General features: G+C 38.7%; 1 protein-coding gene across 23 annotated transcripts in view; it reads left to right on the forward strand.

The window, feature by feature from the left end:
* The window catches only part of rims2a (regulating synaptic membrane exocytosis 2a), a 1,105,394-nt gene that overhangs the window by 938,049 nt on the left and 154,091 nt on the right, over window positions 1–13,254 (forward strand). For 10 of the 23 annotated variants that reach the window (XM_072262764.1, XM_072262801.1, XM_072262723.1 and 7 more), the window contains one exon: window positions 9,397–9,638. The exons of the other annotated variants lie outside the window; for them this stretch is intronic. In XM_072262764.1, coding sequence (XP_072118865.1) covers window positions 9,397–9,638 — 242 coding nt within the window. The remainder of the gene's footprint in view (window positions 1–9,396; window positions 9,639–13,254) is intronic. 23 annotated transcript variants of the gene reach the window in all.

A 13,254-nucleotide genomic window follows, 5' to 3' on the forward strand; every position in this document is an offset into this window, starting at 1 on the left:
CCTGTTTCTCTTGCCTCATGAAAAGTATTGCAAAAAGCACAACTTCAGGAGACAAGAGCCTTCACCTTTGTTTATCTGACAGTATTCAAAAACCTGGGAAACCAGATTGGGGATTGTGACATTTAAATGAGCAACTTCATTAATATATTTAAATCTTGCTGGTGAAGCACATTTGGGTGCCTCATTCTACAAAAATCAGCAATATTTGAATATGTTGATGAAGTGCCTCTACATGGTTGGAATATTTCCTGTTTCAGAAAGTTACCACCCTATTTGTCCATTAGGATTTAATGGGGAAACAATGTCTTCCTATGAAGGAGATTTTTTGTGTTCTCCTGTGACTATTAAGTATCCCAAGGCTTTTCTTTTTGACCGAGTCTTGCGTGAAGTTGTATTTAACTGCATAAGCCACAAAAACTGTTGCCATGGAAATAGTTAATTTATACAACTGTCCTGGAGGCAATCCAACCAAGCTTAGAAATTATAACCACATATTTCACATCGACTCAGTATGCAGCATATCACAGGAGCTCAGATGATAGATATTGAGTTCTAAGTAAACTGCATGACTGCCAATCGATTTTGATTATTTCACTGGACTATCACATGTATGTTCTTTCTACAATCATTGTCCACTGAATATATATATACTTCAAGGTTTGACCTGTGCTTTCAGAGATAATCTTCTGCACACTACTGATTTAACACACAGTTATTTGAATTACTGTCACCTTTCTGTCAGCTTGAACCAGTCTGACCATTCTCCTCTCATTAACAAGGCATTTTCACCCACAGAACTGTTGCTTATTGGATGTTTTTTTTAAAATTATTTTTCACATAATTCTCTGTAAACTCAGGAGATCAGCAGTTTCTGAGATACTCAAACCAGACCGTCTGGCTCCAACAAACATTCCACAGTCAAAGTCACTTAGATCACATTTCTTCCCCATGCTGATATTTGGCCTGAACAACAACTAAACCTCTTGACTATGCCTGCATGCTTTATGTATTGAGTTGCTTCCACGTGATTGGCTGATTAGCTATTTGTATTAATGAGTGGTCGTACAGGTGTACCTAATACAGTGGCCACAAGGTGTATATTCAATATAAATATGTTTGGCAGTTCATATTACAGCCCAAAACATATCATTTCTTTCTGGGCATGAGCTGTGGACTCAACCTGAATTTAATCATTGATCTAAATCAGGGTTTCCCAACTTGGGGTTCACGGATCTCTCAGTTAATGGTAAAGCTCATTGGCATAAAAAGGGTTGGGAACCCCTGATCTAAAAGTTACTTAATTTAAAACTGTGAGAATTATGAGCATTACAGAGTTCCCTTGTGGTTGCCATTGACATCAATTTTTCCAGACCTTCTTAACATCACACTTGATTGAATGATGCCTTAATATTGAGACCATTTGTACCTAAGACTCTGTGGATACAATATCCCAAAATATTTTTTGGCTGGATGTCATAGCAACAGTTTGATGAATGGAACCACCTATTGCAATAACATAAGAGCATAAGAAGTAGGAGCAGGAGGAGGTCCCTTCAGCCTGATCTGCCATTCATGTAGATCCTCACCATTATCTTTTTCTTTCCAGTCCAATCCTCAAATTGTTTTAATTTTGTTTTCCTTTGCCTCAATTTTCCTGCTCTTCCTAGACCTCACTTAATTTTCCAAGGAACAAATACTGCTATATATCATTTTTAACTGTTGTGAAAAGCATGTATCAGAGGGCACAGATGCAATAAGGGACTCTGCTGAATGGATGGTTCCTGTCTGCAATTATGTAAACTCATTTATTGCCATGGAAATACCAATAAAATTTCTATCAAAAGCCTTTATCTATCAAGGCATGTATTTTTTAAACATTCACAAGTAATAATGGTTCAGATTTTCCTATTTGGGTGCATTGTCTGCATTCAAAGCTTGCATTCCCATTTCCTCAAACTTATTTTGTCTGCTATTGAGGGCAGTGCTACTGACCCTGTACTTCCTCTAACTCATCCTTGAATATGGGATCTTTTTCTGTCTACCTGAGAAGGCAGATAGGCCATATGTTTATGTCATCTAAAACACTCCAACTGCAATTATGCTGCCCTCTTTTGTTTTAATTAAATTCACCTCACTGCAGAAGGATTGGAACAGCCTGCCAAAATTACATTTCTTTTAGCATTACTGACTAGCTCACTGCACAATTTCTGTTTTTCATAACATCCCTTAACATCACTTTTAGTTTTAGAATGGAGATGAGAAGGAATTTCTTTAGCCACAGAGCGATGAATCTGTGAAATTTGTTGCCACAGGTGGCTGTGGAGACCAAATCATTAGGTATATTTAAGGCAGAGATTGATAGATTATTGATTAGGCAGGGCATGAAGGGATATGGCGAGAAGATAGGAGATTGGGGCTGAGAAGGAAAATGGATCAGCCTTGATGAATTGGCGGAGAAGATTTGATAAGCCAAATGGCCTAAATCTGCTCCTATAGCTTGTGGTCTTATGGTGTTACAGCTAATTCAGGATTTACTTCCTCGACAGTAGCCTTCTCTTCAGGTCAGAAACAAAACACTTATCAATAAACTTCACCAGCATTTGTTTATTCTCTGTAATACACGCAAAATGCTGGAGGAACTCAAGAAGTCAGGCAGCATCTATGGAGAAGAATAAAGAGTAAGTGTTTCAGGCTGAGGCCCTTCATTAGAGTCCTTACATCTCTCCTTGCTTTCCACTACTTTTAGGCATTGAATTGCTCTATGAAACTAGTTTGTCTATCTCTAACTCTCTAATTTTTTAAGAGAAACTTAAAGAAAAGTCTTCATCCAGATGATCAGGACTGGATTTGATCAGAAACGGCAGTTTTGCATTGTGCTCTTTATCTCAAAATGGCTGAGAACTGTTCGTTCTCAGAGTAGTGGCAATAATTTTTCAACAAAGAAAAGAAAAACACATGTCAAACAGCCCATTTATTTAATCATTTGATATCCATACTGTGCTTGTGTAAGTAACTGCTATTCATTTTTTTCACTTCTTCTGACATCAGATCATCATCATATCATCATTATGTGCCGAGTCATGTAACATGGGCGATCATGGTCTTCCATCCGTCTTTAATCTGAGAAGTTCTGATAAGTTCCTCAAAACTTTTGCTTGTCCATCTCTTGCTGTAGCTCATGAATGTCATGTGCTGTTGACTGGGACTTTTCTCATTCATCAATTTTTCCCATCACTGCAAGATGTTGAGCTTCTCTTTTCTCAGTATGTGTCCCAAAAATTCCAGCTACCATTTCCTGATTGATGATATCAGCCCTCTTCTTATTCCAGTTTTTTGCAACACCTCCTCATTTGTTACTCTATCCTTCCACGATATTTTTATCATTCTTCTCAAAAAACATATTTCTACAGCTTCGAGTCTTCCCTCATTTAGCTTTGATATCATCCAACATCAAAGTGGATTGGTCTTTATTAGCAATATTAAAGCAAATGGGTTTTTGTTAGCAGTATGGAAGCCACCTAATTTGCATCCTGTTGGAAGCTGGGTATCTATGTCTGAAATACAGCACAGTAGCAGGCCCTTCTAGGCCACTGTACACTCCCTAATTGTGATTAATTAACTTATAAACCTATGTGTCTTTGGAATGTGGGAGGAAACCAGAACACCAAGAGGAAACCCACACAGTAATGGGGAGGATGTGCAAACTCGTTCAGAGAGAGGCAGAACTGAATCTGGATCATTAGCACTGTAATAACATTACACTAACTGCTGCACTACCTTGTCTGTGCTTGGCCCATATCTATGTAAAGCTTTCCTTATCCATCTGCCGATCAAAATGTCTTTTTGTAATTGTACCCATCTCTATCACTTTCTCTGTCAGCATGATCTTATATGGTTCTGTAAGGTCACCACTCAGTCTCCTTTGTTCCAGGCAATAAAGCTCCTGTCTATCCACTCTCTCCTTGTAACTCCAGTCCTGGTAAAATCCTTGTGAATTTTTTCTTCATCCTTTTCATATTAATGGCGTCCTTCCTAAATCTGGGTGACCAGAACTGCACACAGTACTCCAAATGTGATCAAACCAACATCTTATACAGCTGTGACGTGGCGAGATGCCTCAACTCTTGTATGTTCATCTTGATGCCTTCATCGATGAAGGCACGTGTGCCAGGTGCCTTTTTCACCCCCCTCCGCACCCCGTCTATCTGTGTCACCACTCTCAGAGAACTAAATACCACTACTTCTGGGTCTCTCTTCTACAACACTTTCCAGTGCCCTATCATTTACTGTGTAAGTCCTACCCTGGTTTAACTTACCAAAATGCAACACTGTACATATATTGAAGTTAAATTCCATCTACCACTCCTTGGCCCACTTTCTCAGTTGATCTAAATCCATTTGTAATCTTAGATACCTTTCTTCACTGTCCACTATACTACCAATTTTGATGTCATCTACAATATCCCAACAATGTGTTCCTAATCATAACATTCTCATCCAGGTTGCTAAAATAGATGACAACCAACAACAATCTCCAGAGCACGCCACTGGTGACGGGCCTTCAGTCTGAAAAACAGCCCTCCACTGACACCCTGTGATTGTTACCACCAAACTGATTCTGTATTCAAGTGGCTAGCTCACTTTGGATCTCGCCTTCTTAGCCAGCCATCCATTTAGTACCTTGTCAAAGGTCTTGCTAAAGTCCAAGGTAGACAACACATAATGCCATGCCCTTGTCAGTCTTTCTGATCACTTGTCAAAAAATCCCATAAAGAAAGACATACTGACTAACTTAATCAATCTTTGCCTTTCTAAATACAGGTAGATCTAGTCTCTCAGAAGCCCATCACATCACTGATGTTTGGCTCACCAGGCTGAGTTCTCTGAATTGCTCTTGCCGCATTTCATAAATGAAGACACATAGACTGATTTTTCAGTAGCTTGCTCATGGCTAGCTCTGATACAGATATGCCTGCTAGGCCTTCATTTCTTCCCTGGCTTCCCACAGTATTCTATGATATATTTAGTCAGGTCCCAGGAACTTAGCCACCTCTAAGGGATTTAAGAACTCAAGCACTTCTTTAGTGACGTGATATATTTCAGGATATTACTGTTCCCCTCCCTGAATTCCCCACCTTCTGTAATCTTCTCCATATTAAATACAGAAGAAAAATATTCAATTAAGACCTTTCCCATTTCCCATATGGCCACACAAAAACAAGCACATTGATACTTAATAGTTCTTATTCTCTCCTTCATTACCCTTTTGCTCTTCATATATTCATAGAATCTCTCAGAAATCTCCTTTATCTTATCTGCCAAAATTATTTGATTTATTTGTCCTCCTGATTTCCCTCTTAAGTGAACTCCTATTTGATGTACTCTTGTTGACAATAGGTAGTGTGTTGCATTACCCTTCTAAAATCGCTAGGCAGAGACTAAAACTAGTACAGTGGCCACACCTCATCAGTATAATTTCAATAGTTGCCAGTGTGAAATGAGCATTAACCAGTTGGAAAAGGTGGAGAGTGGGAAAATTTCTACTTCACTTACAGAGCTGACTTGGAGGTTAGTGCAACAGGAGGAGCAAAATCTTTGAGCCAAAAACCAACCCCAAGATTTACAAAGTCCTAAATGAACATTTCTGGTACCTGAAACATTAATGTCATATTAGTTCTTGGAGTGGCCCACAACTGCTTCTTCGCGAACTGTTTGATCATCCCATTGGAAGTCAATTCTATGGTGCAACGCTGAAAATAGGATTTTCAAGTGAAAATCCTATTCGCTTGAGAATAGATTTATGTGCCCTTGGATGAACAAAGGACTGTAGATTTTGGTCAGCTTTTTTTTCATTTTCCCACCTTAAGTAGACATTGTAGGTAGATTTTTGTCAATGCTTGCAATAGGAATTCAACCTTTTTTTGGTGCGATAAATAGGTAATGTGTGCAATCTTCAAACCCAATTGGGCATCCCACAAAAGGGAGATTGGCAAAAACCCTATTAAAAATAGTTCATGCATTAAAACTTTTAGCTGTGTGGATCCTGACTGAAACTGTGCCTGCAGAGATTGCAGCAACCATAAAGCATGGGGAAGCTATCCGAACACTTAAGAACCTCTCTCCATGGAGTCACTGAACAGCTGCAGAAAAGCATGCCATGGAGTTAAAGTAAAGGGTAGGTTACATGTTTTCTATATGTGACCAACTCTCACCTCTCCTTCTGCTCACCAAGAAATGAACAGATTGAGTCCTATGCCTCAACTGGCATTGTGCCACTGGAAGGCATGGAGACAACACCATCCTGGCAGTGACTGCAGCGTGTACCTGTGCTGCAAATTATACAGAAGGATTGCTAAAAATAATGGAACATCCAGCTATGAAATTAGAAATAGACTGTTGAGTAAAAACTGAAATAGAAAGACAGCAGTTCAATGAATGAACAGCGCGATCCTTTATCACAACACCCTGGTAATTTACTGTGGTGTTTGTACATGAGTCATAAACATTGGGTGGGGGATGCACTATTAACATCCAACTTCTCCTAGTAAATGCTGAAATGTATACTCTATACTGGGTGACATCAGTAAACGTGAATCTGACCTGGGTAAACTTCCAAATACATTGTTTATTTTTTACGGTGCCCTGTAGTGTTTTGGACAACCGTCCAATGATGGCTAATGGGTCCAAAGTGATTTCTAGTTTGATCTAACATGCAAAAATAATTTTACTTTCTAAATGTGAGACTCATTAAGATATTACTGAGATCTTTCATCACATCTGATTTTTTTTTTTGTTTTTTGTTCAATCATTTTGTTCAAATGATTGTTTTGAGCAAATTAAGAAGGGTGTGGGAATAAAAGCCCGTGTCAAGAGAAGGCAGAGCAAAGTTTGACATATTAACCCAAATTTTTTTTATCTGACATAGATTGTGGTTGGAAAATGATATGATGAGTATGAACTTTTATGATATGAGCCTTTGGCAAATGCTAAGAATATCAGAGTAGAATTCTGCTTCATTTTGCCTTTCTGGCCTCATGTTTTCTTATACAACAAAAGATGCAAGAAAATGTGTGCAGACATGTTAGTACTTTATAAATTGAGGCTGGTGGGAAGTTTAGCAGGCTGATGAAGTTTCAATTACCCTCTACACTGGTAGCCCTGAAAATTTTACACACATGATTAACAGCAGTGCAAGAAGAATCAGGTTCATGCCCCTGTAAACTGGCTAAAAAGATCCTAGACTGAATTCTTGAATATAAACCTAGCATCGGTAATACTGACCATAGACTGCTGCGAAAACAGCTGGTTTACTAAAGCTTGTTAGGCGATAAATTCTGCCATACTTACTTGGTCTTGTCTACATACAGCTCCAGACCCAGAAGAAAGTGATTACTTTAATCCATTTTTAACCCAAAACTTTGAACCCTGTTCACCTAGGGCACTTATTTTAACAGCGTGGGCATTAGAAGCTGTCTTTACTGGTGATATCCACAGTTACGCAACGTGTGCACATTTGAGCCCATTGTTCCACAGGGACTAAAGACAATGTCCATCCATCTGCACCTATTGCAGATAACTGTTGTGTAAAACTTTGTGGTCCGCCATAATTTTGTTTCACACAAGTGGCTTCTTGACTACCATTTTAGATAATTTCTCGGAATACATTCTACCATTCTGAATTCCTCAGTATTTGATAGATATATTTTGCATTTCACTGGAAGACGTAACATTATTAGAGGAGGTTAGACAAGGGACCATGTTTGTTTCTGGGCTCTAGAGAATTTTGATTGGATTTGTATGGAATGAAGTATGATAAGGACACAGTGGACAGTGTCTGAGGACAGTTATGCTATCATTAAATAGAGTTGGATATGACTTCTAAATTGATCAGAAACTGGTCAACGTGTTAGGTTTTCAAGAAGATCTTAGAGGAGGAGATGAAAGTAAAGCTGGGGAATGTGGAGAGGTTCAGTGATTGAACTCCAAACCCAAAGGCTGCTGAAGACATGTCTGTCAGTAGTGGAGTAAAGGACATCAAGGAAGTATCGGAACAGGAGGAATGAAGAGATCCTAGAGGACTGTTATGCTGTATTAGGCTATGGATTAGGAAGGAGTCTTGTTATTGAAGGATTTGAAGAAGACTATGTGATACTGAAACTGAAGCAGGTTGAATGAGTGCCAAACTTCAACGCTCTCAGGTTTTGGAAAGCTGTGAAGTGAGAGGCAGTTTGTGAAAACATTAGAGTAGTCACAAATGGGAGTAATAAAGCACTGACCAAGCAAGCAGGTTGAATGGGTGTCAAACTTTGATGCTGTCAGGTTTTGGAAAGCTGTGAAGTGAGAGGCAGTTCATGGAAACTTTAGAAAGGTCACAAATAGGAGTAATAAAGCCAGAAATGAGGGTTTCAACAGAAAGACAGCCACGGGTAAAAAAGGGTGATAATGTGGAAGGAGACATCAGCAGGTTTGGCAATGAGATTATGTGTCGAAAATTTAGCTTCAGGTCAAGTTGGATGCCATAATCCTGAAGGGTCTAGTTTAAATGCAGGTAATCCTTGTGTTTAAGACTACAATTAACAAGGAGTTGTGCAAAAGGACCAGGGAAGAAAGAAAAAATATGGGATTTGAAATGCTGCTTAGGTTCCTGATATATCATAAGAATTGTTAAACCAGATGGGATCATTCAGAGAAGCTGAGACTTCCCTGATTTATATGCCTATCTGTACAACTCTGGATAATGCACCGAGCCATCACAACATCAAATAAACATTTGAACAAATTGTTAATGTTACTAAATTAGAATTTTGGAAGTTTCATGGATAGATATTCCCTTTAGGGAATTATGAGCATGTTTCCTGAGTAAGTTATATTTTCCAATAAAGGCCTTTGCAACCACTCCCCACTTTGTACTTCAGTTTCATATGATGGGTGAAAATATATTAACATAAGTTTTGTGATTAGCAGGTCTTACACAGCTCCAAAGAATATCAGCAATGTATATGAGCCCATGTATCCTAGGTGCACTAAGGGCAGTATATTTGCTTTGTTTTGGTTTCTGACTGAGTTAGGCTGTTCTACATCAAAAATAACTGCTTATTTTCTGTATCAGCCTACTTATGAGAAGACTGGAAGAGTTACCGAAAAAAAAAACATCAACTGCTGCATGTGTCTACAAAGTTTTCATGTGATTTTATTTGTCATTTCAATTAAAATTAGACTTGCTAAAACTGTGTAGACTCTAGAGGAGTGAGGGAAATGTTTTATCTTTGCTCGGCAATACCTTGAGCTGAATTGCTTTGTCCTCACGTTTCCCGATCCCTCTAGTTGAAACCACTCTCCTTCCCCGCCCCCCTATATTTTCTGTCAATGTAACTTATCTGTACCAATGGCTCACAGTGTCTTTACATCTAAACTGCAAAGCAAACAGATGCCGACCTCAGGAAAGAATATGATGAAAAGCACCAGTGTGATCGGAGATATGTACAGCATAGAGAAGAACGATGGCAGCCAATCTGACACAGCTGTGGGCACTGTTGCCGCCGGTGGCAAAAAACGAAGATCCAGCATCGGCGCCAAAATGGTAGCTATCGTCGGTCTCTCGAGGCGTAGCCGTAGCACTTCACAGCTCAGTCAAACAGGTATGTGTAACTTCTTTTAAAGACTTTTATCAACATTATGTTTGTCCTTTGTAGCTGCACAGGAAGCATTCTAAATGCTGAAGGTAATTTCTGGATCAGTTGCGAGCTGGCTACAGTAACAATTTCATTATGTTTGTCCTGTTTTATGATGCTTAAAATTTTGAAAATAATAGCAAGTTCAAATAGCATTTAACTTAAGGATTTTAGGACACATTAAGCTCCAATTGTTGTAGTGGTTCTGATAGACAGCAAGTAATGAATGAGTGTACAGTGTAACTTATTGTTTCAAAGTACCTTATCACCACAAGATTGAGTCTGGAATGAATAATGTAGGGATTATTTACAAAAGTGAAGATTATCTTTTGGATTGTAAGGATACCCCTTTCACCTGCTATCCAACACAAGAAACCAAACTGAAATTGTTGACACCTGCTATCCAACACAAGAAACCAAACTGAAATTGTGGTGAGGTTAGTCACTCCCCTTTAAATAAACTCCGGATATATGCAAATCTACCTTAAGTCCAGGATGTGCTGAGAGACATACAGAATGTCAACAATGGGGAATTCACCTTCCTATCTCGGCCTGTCAGAACTGCGGATGAAAATGTGACCCTACTTTCTTGAATGGAGATACTGGCCCTGTAAAAGGTAAGTGATCCAATTTCAGTCATTCTCTTCACATATTTTGCTTTATTGTAATATTTTAAATGACTTTTTAGTGTTTCAATGTGTTTTATTAATTTTCTTTAAAAAATAGTCTTTTTCATTTTAATTACAAAATGATAAGTGGCAGAGATGGATGATAGCCAGAGACATTTTTCCCAGGGCAAAAAATGGCTAATACAAGGGGGCATAAGGTACATGGAGCTTAGAAAAATAGAGGGCTATGGGTAACCCTAGGTAATTTCTAAAATAAGTACATGTTTGGCACAGCATTGTGGGCCAAAGGGCCTGTATTGTACTGTAGGTTTTCTATGTTTCTATAATTTTAAGATGATTGGAGGAATGTTTAGTGGTGATGTTAGAGATAATTTCTTTACACAGAGAGTGATGGGTGCATGCAACACACTGCCAGGGTGGTGGTAATGGCAAATATATTACGGAAATTTAAGAAACTCTTAGATAAGCACATGGATGATAGAAAAATAGAGATCTATGTAGGGGGACAAGGGTTAGATTGATCTTAGAATAGGTTAAAATATTGGCACAATATCATATGCCGAAGGGCCTGTACTGTGTTGTAATGTTCCATGTTCTTGATTAAGTACATGTAACATATTTTAAATGTCCGTGAAAATTACAAACGTTTAAAAAAAGTCACAGAGCCTTAACTGACTGACAGGAGGCACAGTTCCATTTCCAGATTTCCCTTCTGTCAAGGTTTATTATAGAGGTCTAGGAGTTTGACTGGACTATGCCACCTGAAGCCGGGTTACCATGGATTTTTCAATACAGGCTGTTGAACACAACCTGGGTACAGGGCAGGGGATCACTCTCTGTAGCCAGCCCAGAGAAGTGATTGTATTGAATGGTACTTGTCCAAAGGATAAACTGAATCCAGTTGGAATTGGTTTCGAATTTATTATACATTATTAGTTCTGAATGTGTTTGAAAATTGCCTCCACTAAGGCCCATCTCTATTTTATTGATGAGTTTTGAGATAACACTGAAAATAAAATGTGCTTCATTATTTGGGAATATAGATTTAAGAATGCAGATTATTTATAGAATTGTATATCATTTCCTTGCAAACTTGAGGAAAAAGATCTAAAGGAAATGTCTTAATCAATAATGTATATCAATCAGCGATTTCAATGTGAAAATATATTAAGTCAAAAGAAAATTTATATTTGTGTGAAAATGAATAGTAATTACAAATAATTTCTCGGTAAAGCAGTTAAAGCATTTAACAGTCCAATATCACTTGGATATTGGAAATTCACCCTTGCAGAATTCATAAATATCCAGAACTTTGAGAAAGAAAATAAAACTGAACTTATATTAAGAATGTATATAGATAAACAAAAATGTTATTCTTTTTCAACTCACATTTCTTGACTCATTGGTGGATGATGCTGTTTTGCTTTATAGCAAATCATGATACTTGCTGGATTGTAGGACTGCAAGCTGCTCAAGAACCACAGGTTCACCTGCGGTTGCAGATAATATTTATCACAATCATTTATGGTACTCAGCTTTCTAGCATCCATAAATGCTCCACAGTTCACTTTTGTCTTCACTTGCAAACTCTTTAATGAGTGTGCTTTTTTACTTCATTCAAAGTGATTTATTAATTCAATATATATTGAATTCTGAGCATAGGCATACACTTCATGCAGGGACTCCAACCTTCTTTAATGCCATGGACCCCTACTATTAACCAAGGAGTCTGTGGACTGTAGGGTGGGAATCCCTGACTTTACTGAAGGTATTTGTTGCACCTGTTGCTGGCATGGTGATGGGTGGTTATATTTATCGAGGAGCAGAGAGGGAGACAGATTCTGGAAAAGTGTAATAATAACAGGGTTGTTGTGGTGGGAGATTTTAATTTCCCAGATATTGATTGGCATCTCCCCAGAGCGAGGGGTTTAGATGGGGTGGAGATTGTTAGGTGTGTTCAGGAAGGTTTCTTGACACAATATGTAGATAAGCCTACAAGAGGAGAGGCTGTACTTGATCTGGTATTGGGAAATGAACCTGGTCAGGTGTCAGATCTTTCAGTGCGAGAGCATCTTGGAGATAGTGATCACAATTCTACCTCCTTTACCATAGATTTGGAGAGGGATAGAAACAGACAAGTTAGGAAAGCGTTTAATTGGAGGGAGGGGAAATATGAAACTATCAGGCAGGAATTTGGAAGCATAAATTGGAAACAGATGTTCTCAGGGAACTGTATGGCAGAAACATGGCAAAAGTTCAGGGGATATCTGCGTGGCGTTCTGCATAGGTACGTTCCAATGAGACAGGGAAAGGCTGTTAGGGTACAGAAACCGTGGTGTACAAAGACTGTTGAAAATCGAGTCAAGAAAAGAAAAGCTTATGAAAGGTTCAAAAAATTAGGTAGTGATAGAGATCTAGAAGATTATAAGACTAGCAGAAAGGAGCTTAAGAATGAAATTAGGAGAGCAAGAAGACCATGGCGAGCAGGTTAAAGAAAACCCCAAGGCATTCTACAGGTATGTGAAGAGCAAGAGGATAAGACATGAAGGAATAGGACCATTCAGGTGTGACAGTGGAAAAGTGTGTATGGAACCAGAGGAGATAGCTGAGGTACTTAATGAATACTTTGCTTCAGTATTCACTACGGAAAAGGATCTTGGCAATTGTAGGGATGATTTACAGTGAATTGAAAAGCTTGAGCATATAGACATTAAGAAAGAGGATGTGCTGGAGCTTTTGGAAAGCATCAAGTTAGATAAGTCTCCGGGACCGGGTGAGATGTACCTCAGGCTACTGTGGGAAGCGAGGGAGGGGACTGCTGAGCCTCTGGCAATGAACTTTGCATCATCAATGTGGATGGGGGAGATACCGGAGGATTGAAGGGTTGCAGATGTTGTTCCCTTTTTCAAAAAAGGGACTAGAGATACCCCAGGAAATTATAAACCAGTGAGTCT

The sequence above is a fragment of the Mobula birostris genome, chromosome 1, assembly GCF_030028105.1.
Source record: "Mobula birostris isolate sMobBir1 chromosome 1, sMobBir1.hap1, whole genome shotgun sequence".
NCBI lineage: Eukaryota > Metazoa > Chordata > Chondrichthyes > Myliobatiformes > Myliobatidae > Mobula > Mobula birostris.